The 23,238-nt window shown below is 41.8% G+C and overlaps 1 protein-coding gene across 2 annotated transcripts in view; it reads right to left on the bottom strand.

Moving 5' to 3' along the window:
• LOC124551363 (BTB/POZ domain-containing protein 17) overlaps positions 1-23,238 on the bottom strand; it is a 135,472-nt gene that overhangs the window by 24,492 nt on the left and 87,742 nt on the right. For both annotated transcript variants that reach the window (XM_047126398.1, XM_047126397.1), the window contains exon 7: positions 5,492-5,709. In XM_047126398.1, coding sequence (XP_046982354.1) covers positions 5,492-5,709 — 218 coding nt within the window. The remainder of the gene's footprint in view (positions 1-5,491; positions 5,710-23,238) is intronic.

The raw sequence follows: 23,238 nt of genomic DNA, 5'->3' as shown, positions 1-23,238 counted from the left end.
GACTGCAGCTCTCTGATGTTATATATTACTGTTTAATCTTAAATGCTTGGACGTAATACGGTTGTTGAGGATTACGTAATTAATTTTGATCACTGGTTCCTTAAAGGAAGTATTTCGTTTTAAAATATGTGCTCGGTCAGAGCCTATTTAAATATGATTTTAACTCATCATTCAAATGTTCTAGTCTTGCTTTCTTAAAAGGCTTTCAGTTAAATGATTGCTATTTGCCTGTTTCAATGTTTGAGTGACTTAAAGGAAAAGAATATTATTTTGTAATTTGTACTGATTGTTCCTTTTGGGTAATACGTGACTTGTGTGTTCAATAAATGAGTGTCTAGTCAATGGTGATGCACTGTTCTATTGCTAGCCTACCCCTTCCACTCCACAGCCTATTGAGCTGCTTTGTGTCGAAATTGTGTTCCGAACACCCCTCTGATCTGACGCCTCAGACACCATTATCAACACTTCACTGAGTTTCAATGAGGTTGTACAATAGGGTTATGAGAAGCTGCTGGATGTTCCTTCTGTGATATTGCAGAAAGACTTGGCAGGAGCGTAGCCACTGTGCACAATTGCTGGCAGCAGTGGTCACATGAATGTTCGATTGCAAGACCAGGCTCCAGACAGCCAAGTGGCACTAACGAGAGAGAAGACCATAGTGTTTGGTGTAAGGCTCCGGTGCATCGTACTGCGCCTGGAGCAGTAATTTGAGCAGCAGTTGGCACCACAGTGACACAACGAGCTGTTATAAATCGTTTACTTCAAGAACAGCTCTGAGCCAAATGTCCTGTAGCGGGCATTCCACTGACCCCAAACCACGACCAGTAGAAACTTCAGTGGCGTCAAGCAAGAGCTCACTGGAGGGCAGGATGGAGGTCTGTTGTGTTTTCTGATGAAAGCTGGTTCTGCCTCAGTGCCAGTGATAGTCGTGTGTTAGGTAGGAGGAGGCCAGCTGAGGGCCAACCAAACTGTCTGCTTGTTAGATACACTGGACCTACGGCTGGAATTATGGTCTGGGGTGTGATTTTGTATGACAGCACGAGCACTCTTTTGGTTATCCACGCACCCTGAATGCAAATCTGTTTGTCAGCCTGGTGATTTGATCCGGTGCTGCCATTCATGAACAACACCAGTGGGTGTTCTGCAACGTACTGCTGCTATTGTATCCTGACATGCTCTACAGAGATTTGACATGTTGCCTTGGCCTGCTTAATAACCAAATCTGTGTCTGATCACACACATATGGAACATCATCGGATGACAACTCCAGCACTATCTGCAAACAGTGTTAGCTGTCCCTGTACTGACTAAGTGCAACATGCATGAAACTCCATACTACAGACAGACATCTGGCACCTGTACAACACAATGCATACACGTTTGCATTCAACATTCTGGCAGTTACACTCGTTATTAATGTAACAGTATTTCACACTAGCAATGGCACATATCACATTTACTTTAAACTGTGATCCTGCAATTTTAATCACTTAAATGTGTCACCTACACAAAAGTATTCCCGTAATCACAATTGTACACAATTCTGGAAATCACTCCCATGCAATTCTTGACGTAGGTGTACATGGTAAGGATGGAACCACTGACAGGTAAGAATACGATGGACACTGGTTTTAGGAATGCCAATCTCATGTTCAAGTTGTCGTGTGCTCACATGTGGATTCATAGCAACAGAAGTGAGAACAGTAACTTCGGCAGCTTCATCTGCGTGAGTGCTACGACGATTGTGTTGTCGTGGATTGAAACTTCCCGTTTCCTGAAGCGTCACAACAAGATGAGAAAACGTCAGCTGCGAAGGTGGGTTCTTGTCAGGTTATCGCTCTCTGTACAGTTCCGCTGCCTGCGTAGCATTTCGCCTACCTTCAACAACAACAACAACAACAACAACAACAATAAAAGAAACGTTATGTCGATGCAGTAGACATAAGAAAACAGTATTGCAATTACTGTTCTGCGAACTTACATTCCCCATAGGTGAGTAGCATTTCTACCTTCTCTTCGTTGGTGTATATTCTACTCACACAACTCTTCAACCGATGCTGGTTGATGGAATGACGGGTGTGCATTCTACTTATGTTTACATTTGTTCTCTGTCAACATCAACACGTGGATGTGATCCATTATCCCAAGTATCTGCACTAAGTGCTGGGAGCGTCAACGTCAATGTTGTGTTATGTAATTAACAATGTTGTGTTTCAGTGAATGGTACACTGTGATACATTTTTGAATAGGTCTTTAGGAGAGGAAATGAATTACCAAATAAAAAGTACAGGGTGCCATTTAAAAAAGTCATACCGCTGTTCATATCCCACAAAAGACAAAGCTACAACAAAGGCAATCATGCTGATTGATGGCCCCCTGATGGCCAAAGAACACTAGCTTGAAACATTTTGTAATTTGCATCTAGACAGTTATTTAGGGTAGTCAAGATAAATTGGACACCCTGTATACTACCAAAACCTTACAACCCAGCTTACTGATAAAACAAAATTCATAGCATGCGGCGCAATCTTCACCTGCAGTAGAACTGATGAGCTGCGTTTACATAGAAGTCATTGTACACGCTGATGTAGTCCTTTAACTCAAAATTTCTTAACAACTACTGCAACATTTGTAGTGATATCACATAGTGCGTATAGTTTTTTTCTGTGGTAGCTTAAAATGACATCATGCTACTTGCATACTATGTAGACCTGACGCACCAAATTGTCATTTTCAGAAGTAATAAAATAAGACGGGTATACGTAAATTATTCCACGAAATGAGGTGTTGAACAATAGTAATTTTTGGAAGACAGACAAAAATAAGGAGTTTTTATGGACCCTTCACATTTAGTAGCTGAAATACGGACTTTTGAAGGATTTTAAGGAGGCGTATGAGCCATGCAACAATTTCAATACTGTCATTAATTTTACTTTCAAACACGTGTACCAGCAGCACCAAACATTTTGCCTCTGGAATAAAGTCCTGGCTAGCAACTCTGTCTCATAATTTATTAGGTTTCTTGATTGAATCTTCCTTTGATACAAACACTGAACAATGCGTCATTCATCTCAACCATAATTTAGCCCACAAGGACTATGCCCAATAACACATTTCTCATACAAACCAATCAGCTCCCTGAGATGTTCGTTGACTACCCTGGCTGGTATCATTATCAGAGCTGCATCCACTAAGGTTGTGGCACATCACAGTACCACTTACAGCTCTCTGATCATTGCTATGGATGAGAGCAGGATTGCACTGAGGCTATGAAGGATTTACAAGAGAATGAAATTGCCAAAAGCAATCTGTCTATATGATGTGATGCTTACAGTGCACAAAGCAGCATAATCCATACACATTATAAAGATGCACGCATGCATGCATGCATGTATGTATGTATGTATAAGGTGACACTTATTGAACTACATGAAATAAAATCATCATAACTTCTAAATGGTTTGCTTTAGGATGTTCAAACTGCACGGTTGGCCTTGGGGCATGGTAGGAGTTAGTATGCACTGTATGGTCTGGTTTAGCAACAAAGTCCACTTTCATTTGGATAGGTTAGTCAATAAGAAAATTTGTCGCATTTGAAGCACTGAGAATCGGCATTTCGCGACCGAGAAGTCTCTAAACCCTCAACCGGTGCCCGTGCGGTGTGAAATGTCCAGTAACAGAATAATCGGTGCAATATTCCTTGATGGCACAGTGACCACCTAACTGTACATGAAGGATTTGGAAGATTATTTCATCCTCATTATCAGAAATGACCCTTATTTCGACAAGATGTGGCTCTTGCAAGATGGAGCTTGTCCCATTGAAGCAGGAGAATGTATGATGTCCTGGAGGAGCACTTTGGGGACTGCATTCTGGCTCTCATGTATACAGATGTCACTGGCATGGTCCTTGATTGGTAGCCACATTCTCCAGATTTGAACACATGCGACTCTTTTTGTGGGGCTATATTAAAGACAAGGTGTACAGCAATAACCCCAAAACCATCGCTGAGCTGAAAACAACAATTCAGGAGGTCATAGATACGATCAATGTTCTGACACTTCAGCAGGTCATGCAGAATTTCGCTATTCATCTGCGCCACATCATTGGTAATGATGGCAGGCATATTGAACAAGTCATAACCTAAATCTGAATATCTGTAGTGATGTTTACATGTTGAATCAAGTGTGTGCACACTGCAGTTTGTAACTAATTCACATTTTTTTCCGTATAATTCAATAATTGTCACACTGTATATATGTTGCGTTCCACACTTCCTCCTAAACCACAGATCAGTTTCTACCAACCTTGGTGCACACACCACTTTCTGTCTAGAAAGAAGCACTGTGAGGGAAAGAACCGCATCCCCCAACCAAAGGGGTGTGGGTGATAAAGGTGACGATGCATGAACACCAATACTTCAGTCATCCAGTATTGGAGAATGAAAGCACTTAGAGACTTGGAACAAACTTTTCACATAATTTCAAAACTTTTATAAGACTTTCTCGACAACACCTCCCACAAAATGATGGAAAGAATACGTTTATCACTTACTATGTTTTTGCTGTTCATGCAGTAAAATTGCCATATTTGGCATGTTGTTTTAATTTATTACTTTTTCACTACTAAGGTTATTTGCAACACATTTTGCAGACAGTATTAACATATACCACTGAATGCATTTCCAAAAACATCTGTATGACACATAGTTAAGGAAATATGGTATCACAAACACTGAACTGCAAGAAAACAAAACTGCAGTGTTAAATTCAATAAATGATACAGGTGAAATACGTTAAACATAGGTGAAAAGTGCGCACACGGGCAAAACCACATGTAAAAAGTTCCTCCTAAATGCCTGGATCGATTTATCAATTTCAGCCAAACTTGGTACACACATTCTTACTAACTGGAAATACATACTGTGGGGATAAGAAATAACAACTTGCTATTGGAGAGATGGTGATAATGTGGACAGAGAAGGGGGAGAAGCTGATGTACAGACCGAGAGGGGGATGAGGAGATGGACAGAGAGAGGAAGCAGGAAATGGGCAGAGAAAGGGAAGAGGAGAATATGGACAGAGAAGTGGGGGCAAGAAACAGACAGAGATACAAAAGAGAAAAGACAGATAGAGGGGGGAAGAGATGGAAAGAGGGTGAAGGAGCATATGGAAAGACAGTGAAGGAGAACAGACAACAGAGAAAGGAAAGAAGAGGAGATGAACAGAGACAGGACAGGGAAAGAAATAGAGGAAGAGACGGAGGAGGGGAGAGGGAGAGGGAGGGCGGGGAAGAAATGGACAGTGGGGTGGTAGAGGAGGAGAGGGGGGGGGGGGGGGGAGGAAGACATGGACTAATAGAAGATTGGAACAAATACATGCCCAGGCTACACATGCTCAGTTAGTACATAAATACATGTGTGAATAGCGGCTCAGGGTAGTGATCTTTCATCCATTAGCGTAGTAATAGTCATGACCATGACGATAGTAACCTGAATGGAAAGCCATTCCAATTGCCATCCTCTCCATGAAGAACTCCTTGTGCTTCTTGGTAAGGGGGGACAGCAGGAGCTCTGCCAACTGACGAGGCGACATCATAGGAAAGCGCACATGTGACATCAAGGCCACCACCAGCTGCTCCATATGCGCATCCTTTGACTCTTCGCCGGCAAGGCGTTGCTCCTGTAGATCCAGCCAGCGAACGACACAGCTGCAACACATTCTCATATTACCACTTCACTAAAAAAGGAAACGAAAAAACGGAAAATTATTGTAAATCTGGAAAGCAGAGGAGCCTTCCCTCCATTTCAGGAAGAAAGCAAGATTAGGATTTAATGTAGTAATGAAGCTGGACATTGCATCACACTCATTTTGATGAAGAACACAACCCACCATTCCATTTTAGTGTGGAATTTGATCCTTTGGGTGGCGAGCACCAAAGTAGTATAAATTACTTTTGTAGTAACTCTTACTTCTTTAGGCTGGACTGCTTTAGTAAATTACTTCTAGAGTAATACACTATTTTAGAAACTGTTGGGGAGCTCAATTTCTATTTGCTTCTTTAGTTGTAACTAAAGTAGTAACGTCTTTTTACTAAAGAAGTAAACCACTTCTGCACACTGCTGGTACATGCATTATGTTTCCGCTTTGAAAATATTGATTGCTATAATTTTAGAAGCTAGAAAGGATTATTAAATTGAATTATTAAAATTAGAAAATCGAAATGCTACTGTACTAATTGATGATAAGATCTGTGTATTACGAAAAAGAAACATTCTATTACTGGATGAATCTATTGTTAACCCCACTATCTACAGCTACCAATGTCCATTGTCGGTTGGTGACACGTATTAATTTAAGCGCCAGTTTGAGTTACGAGTTAGCAGCAACATGGAGGTAGCCAAGGAACATTCAAAAAACATACCAGGAAATGAAAAAGAGTGGTTTGCTGAAATAATGAAAAAGTACATAACTACTATTGAATCTGAAAAGGAAGATGTCAAAATGCTAAAAAGGAAAAAAAAGGATGCTTGGGAAAAAATACACGTTGAATACAACGCAGAAGCTCTTACACAAAGATCACAAGAACAGCTTAAAGTAATTTGGAAGGACATGAAAGTGAAAACAAAGAAAATGAAAGCTACATGTAATCCAGAACAATTTCAAACTGGCAATGGAGTAAGTGAGATGAAGATTGATGATATAAGCCAAATGGTTGTTGATATGATCCCACACGTTTTCGAGAGGATAGCTGGAGTTAACGACAATGACACATCTGGAGATAATGTGAGACTTTCAAGCAATTTCAATGATGATAACTGCTCTGAAGGTAGCAATGAAACTGCTGTAGGTGGAACTTTATCCCACAGTCATGAACCTTGGCCTGCATTCTCTGGTCAGACCTTATCAGAAGATGCACCTTGCAAAACAGACAGAGAACATGCGGTTGTAGTGAAGAACCGACAGTTGTTGAAATAAGCAGACAAGCTTCATTCCTTAAAAATGCTTTTAAAATGAGAGGAATACAATGCAAAAATGTTATTAATAGAAAGACAAAGAGAAATCATGGAAGAAGAACAAAACCTTAAAATGGAAATTATGAATAAGTTCAACGTAATGGAGCAAACTTCAGGTTCTAGTTCTTCAGCCAATGTGCTCGAGAAATTTGTGTTTTTGTGAATGAATAAGAAAATATTTATATGTATAAAACATCTTTTCTTTCCATGATATTTTTTCAAATGGTTTATATGTTCTTGTTTATTGTATGGCATAATGTTTGTGTTTATCGTTTCAGCATCGGTACTAATTTTTGTTAATACCATATTATAATATTTATCTGAATTTGCGATATTATAAAAGAAGTCTTTATTTAGGAATAATGAAAACATTGTATGACTTCGTATACAAAATTAAGAAATAAAATGAGAATGTTAATCCCCTAAGAAAAAAGTAAGAAAGAAAAAAGAACGTAACTATAAAATTACACATAAATAAAATGAGTCACTTTTCACTGCAATAGTGACAATCCGGTGGCTTATTTATTCATTTAAGAAAGGAACATCTTTACATTAACTTCTAATTTTAGTAGCAAACTAGATACAATTTTAATTAAAGTAATTAAGTATATAGACGTTCTGACAGCTTGGCCTGCAGCATCTGCTTCTGGCTGAAATGCATATTGTTCGAGGTGAGTCATCTCCACAGCATCAGGGTGAAACTCATTTCTAACTATATTCCAAAGCTTTGTAAAACTGCAGCAGCCACAATAGCATTCCCATACTTGTTTGGTTTAAACTGCATTGTTTTAGTGAGAATTTGGAAACTTTTCTTCCAAACACCAAATGCTTGCTCTATTACACATCTGGTAGCAATATAGCCTCTATTGTAGCACCATTCAACACCTGTGTGGGCTCAGAACACAGGCGTCATACGATGTTTGGAGATAGCATATCCACTATCTGCAATAAGCAACCCATCATATTGTCCATTTTCAAATTCTGCAGCAACTCAACTATTGTCCCAAATGTGTTCATCATGCGTGGAACCCAGTCAACGGCTTACCACATTCAAAAGCTTCATATTGGCATTACCGATGATAAAAGAAATTCTTGCGATTTCTGTGTAGTTCTGCTTGTGCCCCAGAAGCACGAAGTATGGGTATACGTACACAGCTATGGCCACTATGAGATTTGGGAATTCACCAGTTCGACAGAATTCCCTTTTGTTCTTTGATAGACATTCTTGGCTCTGTGGCATGGACACACACAGTGGTTTCAATGCAATTAAACTGTTTATCACACTGTTAAAAGCTCTTCCAGCAGTAGTAAGATGGATATTAATGAGATACCCTGCCATGGTTTGATAAGTACCTGAGCGAAAGATTCGCAGTCCACAAAGAAGTTGCAGCCTAGGAGACAAAGCATGTTTCTTGAGTCAAAATTATCCTGCAGTAACACCTCCAGCATACCAAGCAAACAATTCAAAAGATTCCTTATGAAACTCAAAACCGCTCTTTGAAATCACTCTCTCTATACGTCACAAATGGGTCCCTTCGCTCCATTACAATCCTTATTCTTGGGATGTTCACTTCTTCCTCCATCTCCATACATTCTTTGTAGTCCAGGTAATCCATAGAATTTGACAGTTAAAACACAGGACTCAAAGATCGCACCTCACTCTCTTGCTTTACTCCTACTTTTACCTACGAGTAAATTTTGGCCCTATTTCCTCCTTAAGTTACTAAAATTGTAGCATACTCTTCAATGGTGCTCTCCACCAGGAATGGAGTAAATAAATTTACTTCAGAAGTAAATGAAAAATTTTCTCCTTTAATTCAGTACTATAGACTGAAAGCTGCCAATTTCCTTCCCTCTTAGTAATTTACTACTTTAGTTTCACTTACTACTGGTAGGTGCTCACCACCTATTGAGTCAGATCTCTTCCACATACTATTAGCTGGCCATTTGTAATACATATAAAACATTTTTGGTAATTTTCTTCTTATATATTTAATGAAAAGGCTTTGCATTTCCTGTATCACTGAACAGCACAGGCACCATTGTGCCCTAACAATAGACGATTTTTGGAACAAAATTTAATCATCATGTTGTATGGAAAAGTGTATTTTCATCTGAAAATAAGACCAATAATATGATGTAATCAAAATCTATTATTGTAAAGAAAATATTGGTAGTAGTGCCACTAAAGACAAATCAAAGTCTTTTCAAATAATGGCATGCATACTAAAATTACCTCTACATAAAAGTTCAAATACTATCATAAACAGATTACGATAATAAAGTTGCACACACAGGATTGCCCCAAGTTTCCTCAAATGAAATTCCCTGAAATTTCCCTGATTTTCACACAAGTTGTAGCATTTTTCCCCAACAAATTTTGAGATCTAAAGGGTAAGTAAAGACGTAAGTTGACAAAAGACTGTAAGGACTTCCGCAACATAGTTAAAATGACCTCCTTGCAGCGGGAAGGTCGAGAGGAGGTCGTCCAAGCTGCTGGGATAGACTTAATAACCCAGAACTTATTAACTGGAATGGAGGACCAGTGGCGATGCCATAGTGACACCACCTCCTGACAGATGACAACATAGAGATCATCAGAGGGAATGTAATAAATAGTGGGCTGAGGTACGAGGACTGCAGCCTTGGCAGCAGCCTCGTTTCCTGTCAGACCGACGTGACCAGGAACCCACATAAACATCACAGTGGCTCCATCAAGAGCGAGCAAGTGAAAGCTTTCCTGGATTTGTTGCACTAAGGGATGGATGGCGTACAGTGCGCAGAGGCTTTGAAGAGCGCTGAGAGAGTCTGAGCAGATGACACAATTGAAAAGCCTGTGTCACCGGATGTACTCCGTGGCCTGATACAGGGCAAACAGCTCTGCTGTAAATATTGTGCAGTGTGCTGGAAGCAGATACTGAAAAACGTCTGCACCAACAACGAAGGAACAAAATGGCTATGAGCACTATGGGACTTAACATCTCAGGTCATCAGTCCCCCAGAACTTAGAATTACTTAAACCTAACTAACCTAAGGCCATCACACACATCCATGCCTGAGGCAGGATTCGAAGCTGCAACTGTAGCAGTCGTGCGGTTCCAGACTGAAGTGCCTAGAACCGCTCGGCCACCAGAGGCTGGCAACGAAGTAACACCTAACACCACAATCAGTCTGAGAGCCACCACTGTACACAAAGGTACTATAGTGAAATTCCATGTGAAGTTTGTGAAACTGAAGGTGATAGAGCAAGACTCGCGTAGTGCCATTAGAAAGCGAATGAAGGCCAAGTGAAAACAGGCCGTCACACGAAGCCAAGGTGGTTGCAGGGAGCATGGAGTTAATCCGCCAGAGCAAGAGACGAAAGTGAACTCCACGGGGTGACAGAGAAGATGGATAAACCCCATACTGGTGATCAAAGGAGTCACAAAGAAGGAGGCATAGGATGGGTGGCTACGAATGGCAGACAAAAGGAATGCATATTTCCTGAGGAGAAACTCAGCAGTAGGACAGCAGTAGTTCGGCAGCTTTGCAGACACTCAAACGGGCTAGTGTAAGGTGCCAGTGGCGAAACGGATGCCAGGGTGGTGGATAGTTTTGAGATGGCGTAAGAGGGACAGAGGTGCAGAAGCATAAACGAAGCACCCATAGTCTAGTTTCGAACGGACTAGGGACCAGTACAAATGGAGGAGGGTGGTTCGATCTGCACCCCAGGAAGTACCATTAAGGACAAGTAGGACATTGAGCGACAGTGTATAGTGGGCTGCCAGGTAAGACATGTGGGAGGACCAAGGGAGTTTCCTCTTGGGCAGGAGCCCCCAAGATGTAAAGATGGTGGTAGAAACCAACTGCGCTGCCAGGAATTCATACAAACGGTTTCGTCAGCAGAAAAACGATTGTCCACGAGTAAAGACGATCTCGACATCACTGAAGACACCACTCAATGAGGCAGGTCTGTGAAGAACTGCAATAGATGGCAAAATCGTCAACAAAAAGGGAGCTGGTGATGCCAGGCGGGAGAATGACACTCAGCACGGGACCCTGAGGCACACCATTTTTTTAGAGCGAAGTTCCCGACAAGACAGAATCCACATGTACCTTGAAACCCAGTCTTTTAAAAATTTCTTAAGGAAACGGAGGGGGCAGCCATGGAAGCCCCACATGTAGCGAGTACGGAGGATACCAGTCCTCAAGCAGGTGTTGTAGGCTTTCTCCAAATCGAAAAACATGGCCGCAGTCTGGGATTTCCGCTGAAAACCATTAATGACACCACTCATGACATGGGTGGACAAAGTGATGAGATGGTCAACTGTAGAAAGGCGTGCTCAAAATCCACATTGTGCAGTTGTTAGTAAACAGTGAGATTTGAGCTACCACACCAGCCAGGCATGATTCATATGTTCCATCACCCTGCAAACACAGTTGGTGAAAGAGATGGGGTGGTAGCTAGAAGGAATGTGTATGTCCTTACCGTGCTTAGGTACGGATATGACAGTGGCTTCACGCCAACATCTGGGAAACATGCCCTCTGTCCAGATGCGGTTGTACAGGGCTATTGCAAATGATTGAAGCGATTTCATAAATTCACTGTAGCTCCATTCATTGACATATGGTCACGACACACTACAGATACGTAGAAAAACTCAAAGTTTTGTTCGGCTGAAGCCACACTTCAGGTTTCTGTCACCAGAGCGCTCGAGAGCGCAGTGAGACAAAATGCCGACAGGAGCCGAGAAATCTTATGGCGTGCTTGAAATGCACTCACATCAGTCAGTCATAACAGTGCAACGACACTTCAGGACGAAGTTCAACAAAGATCCACCAACTGCTAACTCCATTCGGCAATGGTATGCGCAGTTTAAAGCTTCTGGATGCCTCTGTAAGGGGAAATCAACAGGTCGGCCTGCAGCGAGCGAAGAAACGGTTGAACGCGTGCGGGCAAGTTTCACGCGTAGCCCGCGGAAGTCGACAAATAAAGCAAACAGGGAGCTAAACGTACCACAGCTGACGGTTTGGAAAATCTTACGGAAAAGGCTAAAGCAGAAGCCTTACCGTTTGATGACAAAGTCAAACGCTTTGAATTTTCGGCGTGGTTGCAACATGGAAGAGGATGCGTTCAGTGCGAAACTTGTTTTCAGTGATGAAGCAACATTTTTTCGTAATGGTGAACAGACACAATGTGCGAATCTGGGCGGTAGAGAATCCTCACGCATTCGTGCAGCAAATTCGCAATTCACCAAAAGTTAACGTGTTTTGTGCAATCTCATGGTTTAAAGTTTACAGCCCCTTTTTCTTCTGCGAAAAAAACGTTACAGGACACATGTATCTGGATATGTTGGAAAATTGGCTCATGCCACAACTGGAGACCGACAGCGCCAACTTCATCTTTCAACAGGATGGTGCTCCACCGCACTTCCATCATGATGTTCGGCATTTCTTAAACAGGAGATTGGAAAACCGATGGATCGGTCGTGGTGGAGATCATGATCAGCAATTCATGTCATGGCCTCCACGCTCTCCCGACTTAACCCCATGCGATTTCTTTCTGTGGGGTTATGTGAAAGATTCAGTGTTTAAACCTCCTCTACCAAGAAACGTGCCAGAACTGCAAGCTCGCATCAACGATGCTTTCGAACTCATTGATGGGGACATGCTGCGCTGAGTGTGGGAGGAACTTGATTATCGGCTTGATGTCTGCCGAATCACTAAAGGGGCACATATCGAACATTTGTGAATGCCTAAAAAAACTTTTTGAGTTTTTGTATGTGTGTGCAAAGCATTGTGAAAACATCTCAAATAATAAAGTTATTGTAGAGCTGTGAAATCGCTTCAGTCATTTGTAATAACCCTGTACATATTAAGCAGAAATGTTTGCCAACAAGAGAAAGGTGAAAAGTGTCCGGTCCTGGGGTGGAGGATCGGGATGAAGGGAGAGCATGATCTATCTAGCTCCCTCACAGTAAAAGTGGCATTGTAACACTCAATTCTGAGAAGAGGAGGGTATTGCCTGAGCCTCCTAAGCTCATTTCCAATGGAGGAAGGCAGGGTGACAGTAGGAGGAGTTCGAAATTTCTACAGAATGGCAGCCCAAGGTGTTGGAGATAGCAATAGGGTTCATGATGACATCATCTGCTACTGTCAGGCTGATAATTATGGTATGGATCTAGGTCCCAGAGACCCATTGTCTGTTGGCCAACACGATGGAAGAGAGGGTTGGAACTGTTAAAAGAACTGGAACTGTTAAAAGAACTGGAACTATTAAAAGAACTGGAACTATTAAAAGAACTAGTAAATGAAATCCAGCTAGTTTTTTTGTTATCCTGAAGAACACGACAACACTGTGTATGCATCTGTTTATAATGTATGCAGTTTGCCATCATATAATGACGGTTAAAAACATGGAGAGCACATCTCCATGCGTGAATTGCATTGCGGCACGCCTCAGTCCACCAAGGGACCGGGACAAGGCGTGGTAAAGAGGAAGTGCGAGGAGAAGAACATTCTGCAGCGGTACGGGTAATGTTTGTAAGGTATTCCACCTGGTCATCACAACTGGGGAAATTGTGTTCATCGAAGGTCACCAGGGAGGAGTTGAGTCTCTCGTCGGCCTTAGTAAGCTGCCATTTGGGTGTGCACAGTGGTGGGGTAGGAGTCAGCTAACGGATAGCACAGAGAAATGGTTTCTCGGGTAGGTGTCAGAAAGAACGGATCACTCAAGATGGGCAAGATGGAGAGTGCAGAAGGACAGGTCCAAATGGGAATAGGTGTGCAAAGAGTCTGAAAGGAAAGGGGCTGCTCCTGTGTTAAGACAGAAAAGGTTAAGTTTATTCAGAAGGTCAGTCAAGAGGGTACCTCTTGGACAGGTTCTGGAAGAACCTCAAATGGGATGGTGTGCATTTAAGTCACTGAGCAGCAGAAATGGATGAGGTAGCTGCCCAATAAGCTGACGGAAGCTGGCGCTGGTTACATCGAATGACAGAGGGATGTAAGTGGTGCAAAGTAAAAAGGTCAAGTGAGGAAGGAAAAAGTGAACTGCAACAGCTCAAAGACAGGTAGTCAGAGAGACAGGTTGACTACGAACGTCATACCATATGAGTAACAAGACTCCCCCACGAGTTGGATGCCGACCTCAGGCAGAAGATCGAAACGGACCAGGTAGAAATGCAAAAGCTCAAAGCTGTTGTGCGGATGCAATTTTGTTTCCTGAAGGCAGAGTACAAGTGGACGCTGTGATTCTAAAATCACCTGTAAATCCTCTTTGTTGGTTCGAAGGCCGTGAACACTCCACTGGAGGAGAGTCATGATGAGGAAAAAATGAAGGGGTGTCACCACAGTGGCTGCCTGTGAAGACTTGCTCCTACAGGGCACAGAGGCAGGAGGATCTCACTCCACAAGGTTCACAGAAATGTCGGCTTTCTTCTGCTGTCGGTCTGCAGAGTACAACACAGAAATATGGTTGGTGGCGCGCACTGGTGACAAGGAAACTGGCCGGGTGAAGCTATCATGTGCAGACACCGTCGAAGAGGATCTTCGAGTCGGCGAAGGAGAAGATCGTTTGCCTTTGTTGGATACCTTCGAGCCTTTCAGGTTAGCAGAGGAAGACTCAGGTGTTGGTTGGCTGGAGGGATGTAGGAAGTCCTCACATGAGTATTCCTTCTGTCCTTTCCAGCCTGCCAGTTGTCTAGCTAGTGACTTCACCGATGTTACCATTACAGTGAGAGATTTCACAACCTTAGAGCTGAATCTGAGGTCACATGTCTGTGTGGCTATGTAATTCTTGGAGCGAGACACAGCAAGAACAGTACTATAAGTGCCACACTTCTTTGCAACTATATGGGACAGTCTCGAGAGGAGGTGGCATGGTCGCCATTGCAGTTGATACAGCAGGGACGAGGAGACGGACAATTGCCTTAGTGTGCATCCCTACCACAGGTTACACATCTAGCCAGATGTTGACAAGACATTCGAGTGTGATTGAAACGATGACAACGGTAGCAGCATATTGACTTTGGAATGTACAGTTGGACTGTGAGAACCTCATAGCCTGCTTTGATCATGGACAGAAGCACCACTCTATCAAAGGTGAGAAAGAGAGTGTGTGTGGGCACTAAGGAGGCATCTACCTTTTTCATCACTTGATGGACGGCAATGACACCCTGATTAGAGAGGTATATTTGCATTTCGGCCTCGGTCAGACTGCTGAGCAGCCTAGTGTAAATAACATCGTGGGAAGAATTCAGAGTTCTATGGACCTCCACACGAACAGGATAGCTGTGGAGAAGTAGCAAGCAATTGTGCTTGAAAATCAGAAGCAGTCTCCAAAAACGACGTGTCATTTCATAAACGAGAGCAGGATTTCACAGGGCCAGCAAGTGCATCAACATCTTTCTGAATAATAAATGGATTTACCATTGCGATGGACTGACCATCTTCAGTATGCGAAACCATGAGGAACTGTGGTGCAGTGGGAAGGGTCTTTGTATCATTAGCCTCATTCCATTTACATCTCGTAGACATGGACTGTGAAGATGATTGGCTCATTGTGAGAAAATACCCCACGATTGCCAGTGTCTCCGATGGCATGCTCCTTCCGACTGGGGGCCCCCTTCACAACAAGGTGCACCCACCTTAGGTGGTTGTTCACACTTAAGGTCATGCCTCCCGAAAACCTGACAGAAGGGCCAATCAACAGTTTGGGAAGGTAGCAGCTCTGGAAAGCACTCCTTCCTGGACCTGTCCTGTACCTGTGAACCTTACAGGTTGACCCGGGGCTGGGAATTACACATTACAAATTCACCTGTTATGCATCAGATGCGTGGGCTGCCCTTCAGGTATGCACAAGGGAGGAAGAAGAAAAAAGAGTAGCCTCAAACACCAAAGTGGAGGAAGGATAGAAGAAGGTGAACGAAGAAAGGAAAAAGGAACATAAAACAGTGGTGAGGATGTCGTTATGTCAGCTACAGACGGTGTGGAACATACCCAAAAACACCCCAGACATGTTCTTCAAGGGAGGGGAAAAGGAACATCAAGATGATAGACATGCAGCATGGCAGGGTAAAGACGCTGCAAAGGCTGAGGCCCCGTGGTTGATTTCGCCCCCGTGTGAGCAAAAATCTTAAGTACTAACATGAACATCTTTTGTAATGAACTGTTTTTAGATGAAGAAAGCAAGACAAATGGTATATGTATTGCATTAAGACCACTCTTGGTATTTTATTTCAAGAAAATGAAATACATTTGTGACAAAAGTATGTATTTCCTTGCAGCCGCAGTGTAGAAGGCAGGAAAGAGTTGTGTAAACCAACTCTGTTATTATTGTCTGTTATTAGTCACTGTGTTATGTCTATTACTATAAAGGTATTGTGTGATTTTTCTCTTGCGAAATATATGAGTACATAGTGACTGCCACAGTTTTCTTCTTCTTCTTCTTCTTCTTCTTCTTCTTCTAGTCCATACTTTTTAATATATAAATTATTTTCTAAGTGCCAAAATGTACTACAATAAATAAAATGTCTATAAAATGCAGCACTGTACAATGTACTTGCAGGGATATAGTCGCAATTCCTAAAATCCATTGCCCATAGCCTCTGGCCAGCCGAGGAGCAACGCAGTCCTGGCTCCTCAGATAAACCTTGAAAATCCACTGCATCACGCCACACACGAACAGACCTGGACTGCAGGCAGATTGGTGAGACTAGATCTGATGGGCAGGGCTTGCACATTAGTGGGAAATGATGGGCTTCAGATCGACAGGCCCGATCTGTTAAGAGATACCCACAGAAATAGCCTGCGGTTTTGGCCTATCATGCAAGTTCACTCACGTGGAGAGCTATTTACGTGTCACACACACCATGTTGATGAAATGAGACACTGTTGATCAATTCATGCAACAGATAACTTGCACAAATTCTCTGAGAATCAATACTAACAAGGATACGTAGCAACTCACCATAAAGATGATCGCTGAGCCCCAGAAGGGCACGTAGAAAAGACGAGGACACTCTCACAACGAAATTATCAGCCATAGCCTTTGTCAGAAAACAAGGTCACACACACATTCACAACTCATGTGTACATGACAGCCATCTGTGACCCCTGCGTCAACAATCTCTGAGAATCAGAATCAAACAAACTGGTCCTCCTGCCTCCCTGACTCTTGTTGGTTTCTGCTACGCTAGTGGCAGGAAGGGGTGGCAACAATGACTGCAAGCTAAGGGGAGTGGTAAGAAGGGGAAAGCAGTAAGAATGAGGGAGTAGGGAAGTGACGCACGTACTCAGCTGCACCCAGCCAGTGACAACGCACGACATCTCAGTAAACAAATCATTTTACCTCCTGAGACGAAAACAAGATTTTTTCCAATGTTTTTCCATTATTTCCCTGACATGTTTGATATTCCCTGATTTCCAGAACTTGTGGCAACCCTGGCACAGTTCCGCTCGGGCAGCCTTAATGAGCAGACTGGTATTACCAAGTGTGCTACTGCTAAGTTGAGAACAACTGTCCAGGGAAGACTCAAATATAGCAAATTGTTGTGTTGCTGTCTTAACAGCAACTGCAAAACTGTAGTTTTGCTTATGCACACAATGGTTAAGGGTAGACACTTAGGGAAGCAGAAAGAGTCCGATAGGCAGACTGTGACTTTGGGAGGCTGCCTGGAGAGTCAACTGAGCATGCAAACTTTTAAGCCGAACAGGGCAGTGCTGCTAGAGAACACTTTGCTGGCATAATCGACACCACCTGTCACACAGAAGAAGAACTGCAGCTGACTGCTGACCATGAGATCTCAGGGAGAGCAGCTCACTTCTGGACAAGCCGATTCTCCCATTCTAAATCTGATACAAGGAGGGAGGGGGGGGGGGGGGGGGGGCTGCTAGAGGGCACAGCGAAAGGTGAAGTCAGCATTACCTGTATCAACAATGACATCCTCCAGGAACTCTGACTGAACAACTGGTCCAACTATAAGGCTCTCTCACCTTCACTGGACGAGCACATCACGCCAGCACTGGAGAAAATGCTGCAGAAGATGAAGATAACAGCCAAAGCACTTCTGATAGGACTGCCTCAGCTATGCAATGACAAGATTGTGTAGTCCAAGCTACCACATTTACAAACTATACAGTTTTTGTAACATTCTTGTTTCATTTACCTGGTCATTTTAAAACTCAATTTATTATACTGCTTCATATTTTGTCACTACTTCATTTCAGTTTTATCGTGTGCAAAAATACCTCTGTTCTGGTTCGACTGCTACTAATCAACGCTTAAATATAAATCATAAACAATTCTCATTTTGTAATTCTAGAATATGTTACACAAGGATGAACTACCTTCTCATCTGAATTTATATAAATAACTTATACATATGTTAGGAATATTTCCCACTAATAACTTTCACGATAAGGGTCATTTGTAAAACAAATTGATTGTGTGAATGTATTTGTAATGTTTTACTATGAAATGAAGAACCAAAGAATACTTATCATTCCAAAATAAAAACAACAAATTATTTTTTAATATCCTGTTTGTGAATGCCAACATGATTTTGATTGCAATCTTCAAATTTTCAGTCTGCAATGTTGGATGATGTTACCTCTAATTATTGAACCGATATCTAAGCAGTGCAAATAAGCCATGAGAGAGCCCGTTTTGTAACAGTTTTTGTGCGTGTACTTCTAAAATCGAAACTTCGTGTCAACCTGATTACTTAAAATATCTCTTGACTTACCCAACATTAGCTACGTTACGAAGAGCTCAGGAAGTTGTAGCATATTCGGTGGAGCGGATACTCTCAATATTTTTACAGCTACTGCAGCGGGTGGGGGGACTCTACTAACTGTTACACCCACAAAAGCAGTGTGTTAACTTGACAAACTGGGATTGCATCCCCTCCACAAACTGTGGACCAACCAGCGTGCCAGCTAGAAACGCACACGAACCAAAAGTCCACACCGAGGATACGACCCAAGATCACCACCCTGATGATAGAAATCACCAGAAGGGCCAACAGAAGGAACGACTGATGCAACCAGGGCAATAGCCACACCTGAGACAAACAAGGCACTGTAACCATCAAAGCAAACCTTGCAAATGATATGCAAAGAGCAAGAAAAAGAGTATCCATTCACCTCGAGAAGTTTTTTATGTTTAATGTGTGAATAAAATTGCGAAGAAAAACAAGTTATTTAAAACTTGTACAGAAATCAGACAGCAGTTATTCAGAGTCGATGGACATAAAAAGGGGGCAAAGGTTGAGAAGGGACTGAGTAAGGGTCATAGCCTAACCCCAACATTATTCAATCTATACATTCAGCAAGCATTAAAGGAAATCAAATAAAAATTTGGATTAGGAATTAAAATTCAGAGAGGATAAATAAAGGCTTTGAGGTTTGCTGATGATACATAATTCTGTCAGAGACAGCAAAGGACTTGGAGGAACTGTTGAACAGAACGGACAGTGACTTGAAAGGAGGATATACAATGAACATAAATAAAGGCGAAACAACGATAGTGGAATGTAGCCACATTAAATAAGGTGATGCTGAGGGAATTAGATTACAAAATGAGATACTAAAAGTACTAGATGAGTTTTGTTATTTGGGCGGCAAAATAACTGAAGATAGTTGAAATGGTGGGGATATAAAATCTAGACTGGCAAGGGCAGGAAAAGGGTTTCTGATGAAGAGAAATTTGTGAATGTTGAATATAGATTTAAGTGTTAGGAAGTTCTTCCTGAAAGTATATGTATGGAATGTAGCCATGTAATGAAGTGAAACATGGATGATAAACAGTTTAGACAAGAGGACAATAGAGGCTTTTGAAAGGTGGTGCTACAAAATAATACTGAAGATTAGACAGGTAGATCACATAACTAAAGAGGTTGTACTGAATAGAATTGGGGAGAAAAGAAACCTGCGGCGCAACCTGACTAGGAGATGGGATCAGTTGATAGGATTCTGAGATATCAAGGGATCATCAATTTAGTACTGGAGGGATGTGTGCTGGGTAGAAATGTAGAGGGGAAACAAAGAGATGAATACAGTGAGCAGATTCTGAAGGATGTGAATTGCAGAAGTTATTTGGAGGTGAAGAAGCTTGTTCAGGATAGAGTAGCATGGAGACCTGCATTGAATCAGTCTTCGGACAGACCACCACCACCACCAACAACAACAACGCCAGTTTGAAATAGCTTTATATTCTGTATACAAATGTTGAACATACATCCAATCATCTGGTGAAGCCCAATTTGGAAAGATAGTATGTGGAAGAACATGTTTGCAAAATAAGAAGTGGACAAACGCTGTGACATATTGGTCCGCTTGATGCTCTGGTGCCGCATCAATTGTGGGTGGCTCAACGGTCCCCACAATAAACACATTGGGTGATGCAACTTAGGCCTCAGCCATGGGAAACAGGATCTTAAGGCAAAGAAACACATATGTTTGTTAGCTAGCTAAAGTTCAGAAGTTGGTATAACACAAACGCATTTACGTGGCAGTTCAGGACAGCCAATCTTTTGAATTGTAGTTGTGTCAAATACTGGTAGAGTTTGGCCCTGAACTACCTCATTTACGACACTGCCAACCTCAGCGAGTAATTGTATGGTAACGAGTATTGAATGCTTTGTATTGTGTGTTGCTTATTGTTTTCCTATTTTCGAATTTAGTGAAGAGACTAATCCTGGTCCATCACGAAGTTAGATTATGACCCTCACACAGCAGGAGGGATCGGCGATCCCTGCAATTGAGTGTCAGTTCTGCTTCCAGAGAAACACAGGACATATGTGTAGGCTTGCTGCTCTCTGAGATTGGGGCAGGGCTTGTTTCATGGCACCACTCACCACCCCTCTGGGGTTTTTACACTTGTGCTTGACATCTAATTCACGGTATTCACACTCTGCACAATTGCGACTGGAAAACAAAACCTGTCAATGTATTTCGACCATGCAAAAGAATTTCCTCTAATGTGTGAACATAGTTTCAGTTCTTCTTGCAGACCAGCAATGTCGGTTCTATCTGTATCACTGTCACATACTTATCGGACGGCTATCAATTGGCAACAACAGGTCCAAATCAATATTTTGTGATTCTGTAATCATCAACTTGGGTGGGAAAAGGAAAATAATCTCACAAATTACCTTAAATCAGAGAAGCACTCTGTTCACCAGCAGGAAAATCCTGCTGCTTCTCTAGAGAAACAATGATATGTTGCAAGTAAAAAAAAATATCATTTTGGGAAAACCTGCTGAGGTTTTTGCAAAAGCAAACACTCCAGTCAGAAAGCACCCAATAATCTTTTATAACAATCAATTTCTAAGCTCTATGACTGTCTTCAGGCACGTAGTGCGACTACCTTTCAAATTTGCATGTCTAATCATTTACAAACAAAAACAAATTCAATGTGAATTTTGCCAAAAACATGCCCTACAGTTTCAGGTCCGCAACCTTAATTTATATCATGTTTTGTTCTTAGCTCCCTGAAGTTCTTTGTTTCATCACAACATTAAAAGAAATGTAAGTTTCACTTCATTTCATTATCACTTTTCCTCAATGCAACAGTCTTAGAAAATATATTTGCCACGAAATGCATTAACGAGACATTGAAGCAATACATCTCCACAGAACATGACACATTAGTGGCTGCAGAACCAGAGACTCTGGCTAATGTTTTTCTTGTGAAGCTCCATTGTTCCTGCATCTGCTACTACCTAGATGGATCATCCACATAGTTTTCCAGCTGCTGTTGCCCAAAATGAGGACAACCAGTTTAATCTGTTGTAAAATAAGTGTTTTGTTTTTGCAGTATTGTCAGACAGGCTGTGGAACCAATAAGATACATGCAGAGGCCTGGGTTCCTCAGTTAGGACACTCACTGCAGGACTGGTAGAGGGACCCACCCTCAGCCAGACTTGACAGGCAACCAGACATGGACCCTCGGAGATGGGGTCGACACATTTCAAAACCTCGTCGTGGCTAACCCTTTCCACTCAAACCCACATGACTGTGTGGGTTTGATCCCTCCCCCCCGGACTGAGTCTTTAGCATTGCTTCTAACTGACCTGCAACAATTGTGGATTTTCTACACTACCCACTTCTCTCATTTAAGCTGCCATTCAGTACCAACATATCATGCCAAACGTAACTGTGTTTTGTCAAGGTGAGAGTACCGTACCACTGCCAGCTCTAGTAGCTTGAAATTATGTTGAACCGTGACATTTCAGTGATTTGGTGTGTAATACTGTTTTGAAAGAGTATATAATGTTGTACTGCTGACAATTATTAGTAATCTCATGTTGACACAAAGTAGTTTTGCTTTAAATTTGTACTAGCACGATAATGGAAATTAGGTGTTTCTTGCATAACTTTAGACTGTAACGGACAAAGCGGTTCATTTGCTCTATCACAGCTTTTTGTACATTTTTTTTTATTGGAGAGCTTTGATGCACATTAGTTGTGTTATATGCAAGTATAATAGAAGATCAGATTCATTCTCTGTTAGAGGGATATGACTTGAAAGGTGTTTCGCCAGTGTTTTCTGAAGTATGTAGGAATTTCGTTTGTCAGTTGCTGGTTTCTATGCTGTGAAAAACAGATTGTGAAATAGAGCATTATGGATCTTCCATAAATTTTGGATGTCTCTGTCAGAAGCTCTTTTGTCTCATCCACACAAAGACAACACAAGAGCATGAGGCACTGTTAGAAAATGAGCTAGCCACCTCAAAAAGGGACAAAATATACAAACTGCATACAAAATCAGGTCTGGACAAGTGATAAAATGGATATGATCATTGGTCCAAAGTGGCTTATATTTTGCCACCACGAACACATCAATATAGGCACTGCAATAGAAGAACTAAAAGTGCATAAAATGCACCCACAACCTATGCTGTGCAAGTGGAAAAAGACTCTTTTTACACAAAAGTGAAATAGTCTGCACCAATTCTTCGTATTTCAAAAGTTATTATTCCATTTTTAAACCATAAAATATGAGGTGCAAACTTCACGACATTTTGCTGGCATTTCTACCAGATAAAAGTAAAATAAGAACAAGCTTTTACTCATTACTGTTTCTCATGACATCAAGTATGTTGTAGTAAATCAGAAGACAATTCACATGAAATAAAACATGACACACATGATTTTACAAATGTTTTCTTCATTGAATTTTCAAAGAAAGCATTAATTATTATTTTTTATTGCCTAGTATGCCAAAATATTCAGACAATTGA

This window comes from Schistocerca americana, chromosome 9, assembly GCF_021461395.2.
Source record: "Schistocerca americana isolate TAMUIC-IGC-003095 chromosome 9, iqSchAmer2.1, whole genome shotgun sequence".
In the NCBI taxonomy this organism is placed as follows: domain Eukaryota; kingdom Metazoa; phylum Arthropoda; class Insecta; order Orthoptera; family Acrididae; genus Schistocerca; species Schistocerca americana.
This window is presented reverse-complemented; position numbering and strand designations above follow the sequence as displayed.